Below are 15123 nucleotides of genomic sequence, written 5' to 3'. Positions count from 1 at the left end.
AGTGCATTGGGAGGCATCGTGGCAGAATTTATGACCAGATTATTTACAGACTGTTGGTCTCTTACTGGCTGAGGCAGTGGCAATGATTGTGTCTTGCTTCTGTATTTGGGTGGTCTTCCTCTGTTAGCCCCTCTTTTGTGGCGTTCAGCTGTACAGTAGGTAGTTTCTTAGTAGGGCCCCACACTGGGTTGTTCGCTGTCTGAACATCATGGGATAGGGCTAAACTTGCGACAGTGTCGCTCTGCTCTTCGTCCTCGTAAGTTGATACATTCATCAGGTCATCAGAGACATCACTAATGCGGGTATAGGATCCCTCCAAGTCCGTTGCCACCTCCTTTGCGTCTTATGCGGGCTGCTTCCTTTCAAGAGGTTTGACTTTGGTTAACAGACCATTAACCGTTGCGTTCACAGTTTTAATATTGCAGAACATTTTTCAAGAGTTGTTGTTTCCTCTACTCACTTTCCTTGCCGGTAGATTTTTAAATTTCTTTGCAGGGCCACTTGTTGCAAGTTCAATAGGTTTACTCACCTTTTGTGTGTCTGCTGAGGCCTTAAAGATATCGTATATGACAGTAGGTTTTCCCGAGGCGTCCATCATTACTTGTGATGGTTTTTGTGAGGACAGCTTCTGGTGGGTGCGGGCCGTTGATGATGAAGGCCTTTGCGGGTTTTGTAAGGCTAAGTTGGCAACATCTTGAGACTCTTTTACAGCCTTTGCAAACCCACTGCTGGTCTTATTTGGCTCTCCGCTTATGATGATTTGGGGCTTTGATGTGACGAGACAGCCATCCTTAGTTGTGTCTGCAGAAGGCAGTGCAGACTCAGCATGAGTGTTTCTGTCAGGAGCCATCACATCTTCAGTGTCGGCCACTATCAGGACCTGAAGGTCGACTGTACTTTTCAGATGTTCTACTTTGCCCTCCGGCATCCCTGTTGCACACCCCGAGTTGTTCGTTAGGGGGCACTTTCGATTCTGTAGGGAGACCCGACCATATATGAGGAGGCCATGAGTTGGGACTTTGCAAAATTAACAACCGTAGTTGGGCCGCCAGGCACCTTGTTCTTTTGTAAGAGATTCAAGGCTTCTTTTGTGACCTCAGCCAAAAGTTTTATTGTCAGCGTTTGCATTTTTTGCATGGTCTGTCAGTGCTGAAAACGTCTGATCCGCCTTCTTATGCATCTCCTGCAGAGCTAGCTTGCAGTTCATAGACTCCTTTTTGATATTTCATAGGTTGTTTGTCAGTGTGGCGACTACAGATGACAGATCTCTAATGTTGTTGTTGAGGTGCTCATACATTTTGAGGAATGGAGCGAAGGATATACACAGGGAGGACATTATCAGAGCCTGTTAATATTTTGTTTTTTGCACATTTCATAGTGCAGCCGGCTCTAACTCTCCACGGCGCAAGCTTCTCTTCTTGCGGTTGACCGGGCGTCTGATCTGGATGTTCCATGAGTGAGGAGTCTGATGACACTTTTTCTGAGAAAGCAACGCATGATGATAAATATGTGTCGCATGAGACTTGTTCTGGTTGAAGGTGCTCCGAAGGAGGCGTTAAGGGGTTTTGTAAGCTGGTGGTAGTCCTTTTAGCCTTTTTGTTTTGAGAGCATCTAAAGCTAGGTGAAATGCTCTCATCAAGTGTCCTGGGTTTAGTTAGGCATTTAACCCTAGGCATTTGCTGCTGCACAGGCTTAGAAGAGGACGCAATTTCTTCGTGATGCGTCCCCTTTTCCAAGTCGAATGCCGTCACCTCTCCTATATCGCTTTTGTGAGTTCTTTGTTTGTTGATGCGAATGAGGCCTGCAAGCAGTTTATTGACGACCTCTAATGAGTTTCTACGCTCCAGTCCAGATAATATTTCAGTGGCCGAGTGATGATTCCTTGCAAGTTGCTGCCAGAGGCCGTCTGCCGTGCTCGCTCGCCCTCTTGCCTCGTCTCCTTCTGGGCGATTGAACACAGCGTCCTCTTCCTCCCTAATGGAGCTGCTATTGGCAGCACTCCGGAAGGCTATAATTGTGGTCTCTCCAGTGGTGTCCATTGAGTCCGCGGCGCTGTAGAAGCAGCTTTGGGGTGACTCCAGGCTGGTGTATGTTGCAGGTACCGGGCTCAGGGCATTACAGCTTTGCGTGCCGCAGTCAGTTTCCTGACGGCACGGAACGCTTGGTAGCTGTGCCGCAGAGCTTGCCGACGTAAGATGTTGTTTTGCTTCACACCGAAGGACAGAATTGTTCCTTGCGTCATGTGTTAAACGTCAAGACCAAGCAGGTGACAGCAGCCATAGAGTCTGTGCAGACGCTTAAGTCGGCAGGAGCCAAGTGAACTGACACAGTACCCCCAATCCCTCCTGCATGTTCCGCCATATCTGCCACACAAACCGTGGTCACGTCTGTAGTTACAGCAGGCAGTTGCCCAAGGGGATTTAGCTGTGCTTTGGTCGTGTAAATGTCAGCATTGATTGCAAATAGAGAGCCATTCGTGCAAATCCCAGAACCTCCCTCCATGTTAGCACTTACTTGATGTGTGGATGAAAGTGCCAATTTTGTAGTGGCAGGAAGTAGAGAAGATGAATCGACCAGCACAGCAGTGGGGGCAACAGCCGTGCGATCGCGATCGTGGCCGTTTTCATGGTCTATGTCCGCTGTTGTCGCAGGCAACGCAGCTTCGAGCCTTCGTTGTGCACGTGTTTTAGAAAGTGAAATGACCTTCATGTTTGGGCAGTTCCGTGCAGGTGAACGCGAGACAGCTCAGATCCACTGATTCCTCGGATTTCCTTGGACACCTTAGACTCAGCACCGACTCTGCGCCTGCTCCGAGTATTTGTAGGGCACAGGTACGCTCACAGGTAGGCCCACAATAATAGTAAGCAGTGTATACAGACTGCTAGAACAACAGCGCTATGCTCCAGCCGCTCCTTAGACTCAGCACCGACTCCGCGCCCACTCTGCAGGGGAGTCGACTCTTTGTAGAGCACAGGTACGCCCACAATAATAGTAAGCAGTGTAGACAGACTGCTAGAACAACAGCGCTCCGCTCCAGCCGTTCCTTAGACTCAGCAACGACTCTGCGCCTGCTCCGTGGGGGAGTCGAGTCTTTGTAGAGCACAGGTACGCCCACAATAATAGTAAGCAGTGTAGACAGACTGCTAGAACAACAGCACTCTGCTCCAGCCGCTCCTTAGACTCAGCACCGACGCTGCACCCGCTCCGCAGGGGAGTCAAGTCTTTGTAGAGCACAGGTACGCTCACAGGTACGCCCACAATAATAGTAAGCAGTGTAGACAGACTGCTAGAACAACAGGGCTCTGCTCTAGCCGCTCCTTAGACTCAGCACCGACTCGCTCCGCTGGTGAGTCGAGTCTTTGTAGAGCACAGGTACGCGCACAGGTACGCCCACAATAATAGTAAGCAGTGTAGACAGACTGTTAGAACAACAGCGCTCCACTCCAGACGCTTCTTAGACTCAGCACCACTGTTTTTATTTCCGTTTTTATTTTTCTTTGTGTCCCGGATTTTATATAAGATATAAGTTTGTATCACACTATTTGTCTTGATTCTGTAAATCACACAATTGTAATCTCGTTATATATAAATGATCTATATTGAAAGGATAAACATTATTTTTTTAACCAAATCCATAAAATATATATTTTTTTTAAAAACACTGAAGCTACCAACAGCACATCAAAGCTATCTTGCGCTTGTCCCTCTCAACCCTACTAATTTACTAACTAACCACTGCATCCCCCTTCCATTCAGATCTGCCTGCGCGCCTGGAGACCCTTACATATGGCAGCAGTGCGTGGAACAAGTCATAACATAACCTAACACTGCAATCTGGATCTTAAGGATGGTCCGCACAAAGTGTGTGCAGTTTAGCATTGCGTCCACCCTCATGAAGGTCACCAGGGCCTACCTCAAAGATCAGACAGCATGCCACACACAGTCAAGGAGGAGTGTACATTCCCTGACACAGTTTGTGAATTCCTGGTGCATTGGAGCACACATTTCATTTTTTGAAAGGGGTGCAATGAATATGGCTCATCATTGGACACGAAAAGGACCCCAGGCCTCTACCAAGACCTAGAACAATGACAGCAAATGCGTTGAACGTCCAAATATTCTGAATCGTGTGCCTCCATGACGGAAGCCATCCACAACTCATGGGAAAGATTTGAATGCAAAAAAAAAAGACTTTGACCAATTCATTTGTGTGTGAAGCGTCGTTATAATAATAATGTGACCATCTACCATATGATCAAGCATTTCCCTTCAGTAAAGAGCTGTTCCAATGATGACTAACAATTCATATTGAACAGAATGTTGTAATTTCAAAGAAAATCATAAAGTTGTTTGCTCAGGTCCAGTGTCTAAAATGCTCTCAGTTTCTTAGTTACATTTTAATCAGCCCATCTGGTTACACTCGCCACTCTGGCAAGCTGACCACATCAGACACATGGCCATTCTGATTCTGAAATGTTTGCTGATGCCCACTGATACTGATGTCTTATAAGGAAAAGGGCATATCTCTATTTATTGGTATTTCTTTTCAGATGGAGCATTTATGCTCAGATAAAGAAATCGGATTTGTTGCTATCGAGGATCCCTTCAAATGATGATATTATCATAAAAAAGCAATGTGTCTGACGATGTAATGAAATAATAAGACCTGTAATTGGTTGTTATTGCAGAATGGAAATATAACATGAAACACGATACATATACTAGCCTTATCAATCTAAAGGGATCATAATGTACGTGCTCATACAATGTGCAGCTTGGTACTGCCCCCACCTTCATGGATAGAGGTCACCATGGCCAGAAGGAGGAAGGTCTTAGTTGGACTGTGTTGGCTGGTTTTAGCGCCTCCTTTTTGATAGTGGACAGTTTGGTCGTGGCAATTTCACCTCTGCCGCACAATCCTTGTCTACCTGCTCATGATGGATGAGTCACCACATACCTAACTGCCCTCACTCTGACCAGCCCTTTTCTCCCCTTGTCTTGCCCCTGAATACACTCTCCCCCATTGCCCTCGCACCTGCGTGGCCCTCCCCTCAAAACATCCGTAAATTAGTGAACTTAAAGAAGACAACGTCAGACAAGGCTAGGAACCAACCCTGATTCTATTGCAGATTGCATACCGACCTCTGCAGTGAGCACTTAACTCACTGAGTTATCTCGGCGTCTGAAGATGTGTGACAGGGTAGGGAACACGATATTGACTTGCATACCAAAAAAAACCAAAAAAAAAACAAAACATCTGCATACTTAAAGGAATGTATTCCTATCTGGTGCCCAATGCTTAGCAATGATGCGCACCCGGCATACACAATCTGCAGGTCAGCATGCCAACCTCAATAATTACATAGGCAAATATTCCACTTCTCAAAAGTTTAATTAACAAACTGCTGTTTAAACAATTCAATGTCATGCACAGTTTGTTTTAAATACTACACATCATTTAACTCAATCCCTCATTACAGTTTACACCGACATTCTTTAAACGATTTAAATCATCGCACGTGTGGTGTCTCCTACCATTTAGCGAACACTTCAGATGAAGGGCTTGCAGATAGAGCAATTTCTCCAACAAAGTCAAAGCATCGCATACTATGAGAGAATCATGATTCTTACAATCAGATACATTGACGGTGCTAACATTTCTGCAAATTCTGCAAATTCATCTTCAACCGTACAATCCATTTACAAATCCAAACAATGGAGGCTTATTTAGAACAACGGGGGTCAACACACCACTATTCGAGAAGGGTCATGCTGAAAATGAACAAAATATGGTTCAAATCCGTGCACATTTAAGAGGGGCACACAAGACATCTGAAATTTTCCATGAACAGAAATGCACTTGTCAAGTTGACCTGGTGCAACATGCAATTATTGACGCATTGGTCACGCTTAATCAGAGGTTTACACACTAAATGGTCAACATTGCTCTCGAGAATGGTTAATTAGTTCATCCTGAAGATTCTATCCCTGTAGATAAATTACCCAGCCTCATTTAGGCAACATTATAATCCCCTGCCTGGAGAAACCATGTGAACTTTAAACCCGCATTGCAACGTGGTCACATGACTTAGTGTGTGCCTGCAAAACCTCTCAAAAAATGAAGTATATCAACCAAGGTTTTTTTTGTTATTTCACATACATTCAATTGTCTATTTCTATCTCGTGACATAAATACAAATGACAGATCAATAAAGGGCAGAACTTAAAGGAGCAGAGATGGCCTGTTCCCCAGAGACCAACATACCTTCTTGCTTTTAATTCCATCAAATGATCCTGGAAAAAAGACCATTTTTAAAATCACCCATGAGTTTATCCTTCTCCTGCATTTCAGACTTTCTTCCCACGGACTCAAAGTACCAGTGTGACCATTAAAGAGCAGGCAACCCATATACTTTCAAATGCCTCTAATAAAGGGCATATCTCCTTTTCAGTAAGGCAATGTGTTAGCATCATAGTGCAAACGCAAAGTGATACCTGTGCGACTCCCAGAGACAGGATCGGTAAGAGCTCAGTTACATGCACCCCTTGCGTTCATGTGTTGCAGTGTTTGTATACAGTCACCTAAACCATTTGCATCCAACATATATTCGGGCCTGATTCACCAACGCGTATTTTGATGGCGCTATCCCATTGAAAAACTCTCCGTGAATCAGACCCTTTGAAAAACTCTCTGTGAATCAGGTCCATTCCGAAGGCACGTTGTCATTTTGTTAAATGTGTTTTCTAGACAAAACGCATTTAAATGGTATGACCTCTTGGCTGTGTCAACAACACGAAGCATGCATTTGCATACAACACGACTGTTCCCAGCTTCTGTAACTCTTCCTTCACACATTTTATTCAACTAGTTGTTTGTTTACTAAGGTGAACATCTCACGTTATATATCGAGGTCATTGTTCACAGACGTTTCATCTAATCTGTGGGTTTTTGGGAATTCCGCTATACACATTCAAAGTTCCATTATCAGAGAATATAAATGCGAACAAACCGCCCTTTTTTCCAACTCATTATGAGCGGCTGATAATGAGCTGGAAAAAACGTGGTATAACACGTCACAAACATGTTCTGTGGTTGTATTTATCAGTGGGAGTCAAATGTACTGGTGCTCAGTTTTTTGCGAGGCCCTTGGACAATTTTCAATTGAGCAGTGTACAAATCATCACGATGTTTAAACATACAAGGCAGTACGTGTTGGCACATTGCAGCACAGCAATCATGCCAATTTTTTCAAAGTTGAGTATTCACAGTGTCCCCATTACAGAAACTCTTTCAAGTATGACTTGAATTCCAGTATCAACTCTCTGGAGAAAAAAAAAAAACAGATATATATGATCGCATGGCTCCAACATAAGCTGTTGCCTTTCATCAGGGGGTGGAGGGGGGCGCATTCTCTTCTCATCGGTCGTGCTACTTACTGTTCAGTAGTAGACTTGCATTAGTAGTTCCTAGTTTGTTAACAGCTACACATGTGTAGTTTCCGAAGTGTTCCGTTGTCACGTTGGACACATTAAGGACGGATCTCGTGCTGACGTTCTGTATGATATATCCGTGCTGGCCATTCATGAGTCTTAAAAAAAAAAAATGAATAGAAAATCAAAAAACGAACATCATAATGCCACTCAAAAAACAATCACGGTTTGCTTTTCACCAACGGAAATTAGAAACCAAGGTCAGTGCCTGATTTACAAAGGCGTTTTTCAATGGGAAAATCCAATTGAAACACGTTTTGTAATGCATCGCGGTTTAACGCACACTAAGCATTGAATTCAGGCCACTTTACAATGCACTTTCCATATCACTGCCCAGTGCGTATGCACACAATCATTTGGTGTCCATTCTTTTCAGTTTTTACTCATACATAATACATTTCCGTTGAAGAATAATCTGTGTATCTGTATCTATCTACATCAATACAAGTGAAAATGTGTGTGTTTGTGGCGTTGCACAGCATTGTTCCTTATACAATTCCACACTGTTTCACCAATCTGTACCACTTTTGCATAGTTACCTGTTAGGACCCTCCAGACATTACTAGCTACAAGACAAATTAGTCTGGTCTTGAGCTTTGTTTTACATGTGCACACTATATGTGGTGATCATTTGTATCAAAGATGATGTAATCTGGTATTGGAGGCACCTGGCACAGGTTGTGCACTGTGCATTCTTAAATTAATCATTATGTTATGTATTTATATACTTGTATTTAAGTAACAATGCTCTTTTCATCACAAAAGAACACACTATAGATACGAAATCAGATTTGCTGGAAAGCAGTGATCTTCTTACAATGAGGTGAGGTTGAGTGATATTCTGCTCAAGTTGTGGAGGGGAGTAAATGGAACAGCCACGGGGGAATGTGGGTGAGGAGTTTGGAACGTGAGGCAGTTCAGGATGGTGCAGCAGTTAAAAATCAGTTTGGACACCTGTCATGATACATACAGCTCATTTGATGGTGGCTGTGCAAGGTGGCGGCAACAAAGGATACTCTTGCATGGAATGAAACGGTTTCTGGGAACTACATTGAGGCTATTCTGTAAGGCTCCATACTGTCGGCCCAAGGGCATGGTGTACTAGAGGAGGAGTACCTTGAGGGCAAAGCAACCGGCTTGAATTGGTAAGGCATAGTGGGGAGCCTTGATGAGGTTTTAGAGGAAGCATTTCTGGGAAAGTTATGGAGGCACATAAAGGATAGATGTGAAGAATAATGTGACAGCAACGTCGTTTGGGATTAGCCAACCTGGCGGATGTTTCTTAGTGAAGGTCTAGAATTGTTATCTAAGATTAAACAGGCCAGACACTATTCTAGAGCTTTTAGGATTGAAAGAAGATGAGCTTAATATGAACGCAGGCTGCAGATGATCAGCCATAGAAGCTTCACAACATGTTAAGGTCTCTTGGTGGCAAAAATGCAGTCAATTGATTTGTGAACCGGGGTTCTTACATTCTAGCTTTTGAGTAAGACTGGGTCCCATCACAAAATGTGGAATAACAAACTGCACCTCACTTGTTTCCCAGCACCATTTATGGACCATGTTCTCAATTGAATAGATTTGATCCCTGTGTAATCAGTTACACATTTTATGATCCGTGCCCAAGATGTATGTACCTAGAGTGATCACAGAAGATGGATGCTGTATACCATAACAGAGCACAACATCACCTCTGCAAACCAATCTCACAAAGCGAACACACGATTTGAAAGGTGGGAGAGGGGGTTTTACACATCTACCATATACTATACCAGTGATTCAAAATATGTATCTGCACAGTGTTCATGCCAAAAAAACAACCCTAACCACAAAGAATATGATATGGATTGCAAAAGGGGTGGGGAGGGGGGTGAAAGAGAAAAACACGTCACACGTTCACTGTCTCATTCAGTAATCCATAAAAAAAAAACACAAAACAAACCTAGGGAATACCCATTTTCTGTTGCAAGAAACCAGAGAGCTAGGAACAGTTGGTTGTTCCGTGCTAATAGGCTCAAGAAAGTGTAAAGAGGGGCACATATCCTACAGAGGGACCGTGCAAAGAAGGATAATGAGCGTGAAGCTAATATTTGTGGGGTTCCATCATGTGGTGAAGCAGGTGCTGAGCTCCAGAAAATCAAGGTTGGAATATCCGGCAAGGAAGATAACGTGTGGGAGTCAGTGATCACCACCCTTGATATTGTACACATGAGAATGAAGTTGTCATCTGTATTAAATGGGTCAGAACGATGTGGATAATGAGGATAACAGAGAAGTAGTTGTGGTGAACAATGCTTATGACTAGATATTTTCATTAGTACCATTTTCAATAATACAGCGTTTTCCTCCGGAGAATGTGCACAAATTGTCAAACGTATGTTTCTTTCTTTTTTATTGTTTTATTTAGAACTCGGCTGCTCAAGTGTCAATTGCAGATCTCAGGTGTCTGTAGGTGCTTCCCTTCATTCGTGAAATGTCCCCTACAGTTCTTGTCTTATGCGGACATGTGATGCGTCCTGTGCTGCAATGCCATACTTGTCATTTCATATTTATTCCTTTTCACCCTCTCATCACATGTTCTCCCTTTCCAAGGTGTGGCAGTGAAAGCAAACTACACTGCCCACGTAGGAGGTTTAGAAATAAACAGTGTGATGAGGTGGCCATAAAGTTGTTTTTAGAATTTAATTAAAAAGAGTTCAAGTCTCCCAGGCGCACATACTCACACGCCATTTGAAACACTGGCTGGTAAATTATCTAATGAAAACTGGGTTAGAAAACAATGTATCCACGGTAATAAGAACACTGGTTGGAAATGCTCAAATAAATTGACCATGTTCTTAAATCAATTAGTCAATAATCAATAAACCATTTTTCGTTCATAGTGTTTATTGCATGAGTTTATTTGTATTTCATTCAAGGATTAAAGGCAGAACATACCCCTAAATATGTCCCGAGATAGACAACAGGACATTAAACTGCAAAATTAAAAGTAAAGGACATTTATGTATTGTTAAGTGATCAAAATTGTATGTTACATTCGCCTACAATATTATCAACGTATGTTCAACATATACTCATTTTACCCACCTCTGCATATTGTTAATTTACCATAGAATCATACTTGTGTCTCAACCCGCAGCACTGGCTGGTTAACAAAAGACTAATACAATTAATCTGGATACTATTTTTATTTGTCAAAGTCGAAGTTGTCCAGCATATTATATTTTCCAATTACTATTCTTCTACAAATGACCATCCTACCATGTCACATTGCTTTTAACAAACATGTCAGTGCGAAGGATTCCAGGGCATAGGGAGGAGTTGATGAGGGATCCAGCCATCTCAGAAACTTTCCCTTGATTGAGAAGGGATTTCACACATGTGGGAGGCTGCTAGCAAGGAAACGTCGCATCACTGAGGCATTTAGTTGAGGATGAATGGAGAGATGTTGTGGGCAGGTGGAGGTTATAGGTGTGCAGAGGAGAGAGTGAAGAGGTGATGGAATGGGCAGCAAATAAGTTTCTTGGGGAATCAAAAGACAATTTGGGGATTTAAAGGAGAAGCATTTTCAAATTCTTCAATTGTTTTGACTGCCTTTCAATGGGAGGTAGAAGCATTTAATGTGTTTTTTTCCGAGTAGTAGTGACATGTGGATTGTCTAATTCCTGCTTAGCTGTCTCTTCTGTGTCAGACGTATTCTAAAGTTTCATCTTTCTCAAAGCATGTTCTCCATACATGTGCCAGAATTGTATTATTTGTCTGCCATTTCTTCTGAGGCTTGCTGTTTATAAGCGGTGCTATTGGATCCAGGCATTTAAAGGTTCAAGCATTGAAGGCATTAAAGACATTGACTGGATGATCAAGTATCATACCAAAGGGTTGAATGCTCTCTACTAAGGAAATGAGGTTATACACAATAGTAATATTTTAAAAGGTGCTATTGGAAGAAACACTCCTAAATTGTGTCGCGGAAAACAGTTTGGGGAAATTAACAGATAAGAACATAGTCTTCTGATCTTTAAATGGACCATTCTAAGAAAACAATTGCAGCAAATGATTAGGGAGATAGAACATGCTGACAACGTAAAACTCAGCTAAGTGAGTTGTGTGTTTACCCAACAAACGTGGTGATTATACTCTTAGTAGTCATGCTAGCCAGTTGTTTGAAATGTATGTTGAGCTGTAAACGTTTGTGTGTGCCCAGGGAACTAGCTATGAAGTCTGCCTATCCTTCATCAAAATTCATGTTATAGCCAGAAGACCTATAAATAAGGACCATTGATGGGGCACATGAGGGAGAGACACCACGTAAAGAGCATAGATTCACTAAACAGGGATTCAACTCAGCAGAGTTGGAACAAAAAAGGAATTATTTGTAAACAAGGGTGATCACCCTATTTTGAAGAAGTATCTTTTATATCCCATAGGTACATATTATAGATAATAGGGGGTAGTCATCTGTGTGACAGGTTTTCACAGGTTTTCTGTCTTCAAATCTGGACTTGGTGAAGGAGCTTACATTAAGTAAGGACCATTTGTGATCATATGTGATGTGATGTGTGCAATAATGTGAGTAAAAAGGGTTTGTTGAGAGTGGAGTTTTGACCCCAGCTGTTCAACTGCGAAGAGTGCCTTCCAGGATGGTTTAACCTGCAGGTGTTAAAACATCTATACCTAGGTTACATGAGGCTGAGGGATGGAGAGCAATGAGGGGATATATTTCTGATGGAAGGAGTATCAATGTTTGCTGGAGCACTGTTGGGAGAACGTATTCTGAAAATGTGAGTTGGGTTGTAGGAAGATCATGAGTGCAGACAGGGAAATTACATATCTCTTTCTTTCAGATGACACTCTCTTTCTTTCTCGCTACCCTTTCTCCTTTTCTCATTTCCCACCTCTGCCGTGCTCTAAATATTATATTATCCCTGATGTCAAGTCTCTTTCCCAACCTCTTCAAGACTCTCCCTCCAAGATCCAGCTCTCTCCCCCTGTGCTTTACTCTCAGAACTCATGTCTCTCGCCGCTCTCCACCAAACTCCACCAAACTCCTTTCTCCAAATTCTACCCTTACTTCCAATTCCACTAGACTGGCGAGGCTGCTTCTTCTACTCTGGTCTCCCATCTCCTTGAGTGGTGTTTGTCACCATAGGTTGCTCCTGTGTGGTGTGGACTAAACTGGCCTGTTATTGGGCTATAGTTGATGGTCCTATGGGTTGATGGAAGTACTGTCTGCAGTTATTGTATGGCAGTCACCCATTCAGATTGCATAGGGTCCTTGATCTTTTGCATGTCCCACACTTCCTCTCCATAGATGTTTTCCACAACACAGTCTGCCGTTGTGTGTGGGTCCTCATCTTCCAACTGTGTGACTTGTACCCTGGGATACTGTCACTAAGCAAGCATGGAATACTTTGGTCATGGTCAATTTGCATGTTTAATATTCTGGCAACACAAGCGCTCACCAAGAACAAACAGTTTGTATGTTTTGTCATGCAGTAATCATGCACTGGTCTGTCTGGGGAACTCAAGCTCCGGTATGCTCAATAATCTGTTTTTCTCTCTGAAGTGGTGTGAGCAATTGTCATCTGCCAGGGTGCAAAGCCCTGGATTTTTTTATTTTTGAAATTAAATAAAATTATGGGGTTGATTCCTACTCCAAATGGGTAATATGTTAACCAGATCACCCTTTGTCACAACTCCATGCCAAAAGCATAGTGTACTTGTGCCCTGCTGTATCAGTAGTCTGATCCGAAGCACCAGCTCTGCTCATAGTGCAGATTAGGTTCAAAGGTCACAAGGTACCCGCTCGACCGCCGTGACAACAGCAAAGTCACTGCAGCACAAGGCGAAATTTAAGATATGCCACCTGTACCCCACGCTACAAGATAATGAGTACCTCATGCTGATTACAGGGTAATCTCTAAGAATAAGCTATGGCGGAGTTTAGGCATAGTGCGAGGCAGTACTTAGGATCATGGCCACCACATCCCAATTGATATTGCACATGTTTCAACTCCTGAGAGTCAGCTCTGCTTTGGAAGGACATTTTTATTGGGGACAGATGTGCCAATACTGTCACTCAGCAGGACAGAAACCCTGATGACCCCACCTCAAATTGATTCTCTTTGTGAGAGCAGGTGACCCTTCCCCCAGAGACAGCCGCACAGCAGGCACCTGCCCTAGGCTCAGGTATCAAAGGAGCACACTCCTTCAGAAGGAGAAGCCTCACACCAGGTTGCTGCATATTTTAGGGTCTTTAGTGTCAGTATGAGGAAGGGGGTGGGAATAGGATAGGCAGCAGTGCAGGATTTCTCTGCACACTGGAAGAAGCCTGAAACCATCTTGTTTCTCACTCTTTCCCTTTCCTGTCTGCTCCACTTCCTCTGGAGCAAAGCACATAGGATGTGACATCAATAGAGAAAAGTCAGCTTCAGCCAGGCTTGGTTTAGACCAATCACATGGGGACTTGGGCCTAAAACGTTTAAAAGAAGGACTTTCACACCTCTTCCAAAGAACTCCCTCAGATCCTCAAGTATACCGTAAGGATGAAGACACCTTCTGAACATGCTCACTTGGACTTCCTTTGGGACAGTTGCACTGTCCAAAGTCCTCAGCCTGAGGTGAAGAAGGAGCCATCCAAGACAGAATGAAGATCTGTCCCCTAGCCACTCCCGGGAGTGACCCATGCTGTTGACCAGGGACAACCACTCTGCAATGGATCTTCTGTGCTAGAAGAGCAGACCCAGAACTGCAGCATCCTGTCCTCGAGTCCTTTGCAAAGGCCTGACAGCAACCGGAGGGCCGGGCCAATTTAAGCTTCCTATTCTATTGCACCGAACTGGTTTCTCCATGTTCCCTGCATCCTTAACAATAGGGAAGGCATTGGTGATGGTGCGTTCCTCCAACCATCTGAACTATTGCACTGCATCCAAACCAGATTGACACTGCATTGTGTCCTAGCGAAGCCCATCACTTGTTAAGCCTTAAGTGTCTGCTCAATGCTGGGGCCTGGACCAAATTTCTGGAGGGTCACGCTTGACTATAACCAGGGGTTACAACCATGGGTCGGCCCATCTAGCCAGAGGACTTCCACTGTGTTGACTGCACATCGACTCACCCTCAATGACAACCTCGACGACCATCGCCTGCCGAATTGAACCATTGGAGCATCACTCAACAACCTCTCCCAGCGGCTAAAGCTGGACTATGCCTGGCCTACTGCAAAGCGTTATTAGGACCGCCCGACCTACATCACTTGAACCATCATCATTCAAGCGCACAGAACACTCACACTCATCCCTACTCAACGCCTGCTTTCTCCCACGGCCACCATGATTCTACATGCCCGAGCTGAGCCTGATCAGCTCTCATCACAGTTCCACACCGGGTCTGATGTTTCACCCCATCAAGAACTGAATCCAGATACTATAACTCAGAACTGCCCGCACAGTCCACTGGGAACCCTAGAGACTGGTTATTTCATGACTGCCCCAGTTTTCTGCAAGACATTGTTTTATAGTAGTACCTCTCCTGCTGCCTCTGAAACTACACTGAAAGTGCTACTTACTTCAGTCTGTTTCATCTTCTTTGTCTTTCCTTTGGGGTGCACTTTTGAAGAGTTATCTCTTTTCA

The 15123-nt window shown here is 43.7% G+C and overlaps 1 protein-coding gene across 1 annotated transcript in view; it reads right to left on the bottom strand.

Annotated features, from left to right (window-relative positions):
- Nucleotides 1–15123, bottom strand: part of NEGR1 (neuronal growth regulator 1) — a 2727005-nt gene that overhangs the window by 231724 nt on the left and 2480158 nt on the right. The window contains exon 6 of the mRNA XM_069642755.1: nucleotides 7438–7589. Coding sequence (XP_069498856.1) covers nucleotides 7438–7589 — 152 coding nt within the window. The remainder of the gene's footprint in view (nucleotides 1–7437; nucleotides 7590–15123) is intronic.

This window comes from Ambystoma mexicanum, chromosome 1q (genome assembly GCF_040938575.1).
Source record: "Ambystoma mexicanum isolate Mex_15411 chromosome 1q, UKY_AmexF1_1, whole genome shotgun sequence".
Taxonomy (NCBI): domain Eukaryota; kingdom Metazoa; phylum Chordata; class Amphibia; order Caudata; family Ambystomatidae; genus Ambystoma; species Ambystoma mexicanum.
This window is presented reverse-complemented; position numbering and strand designations above follow the sequence as displayed.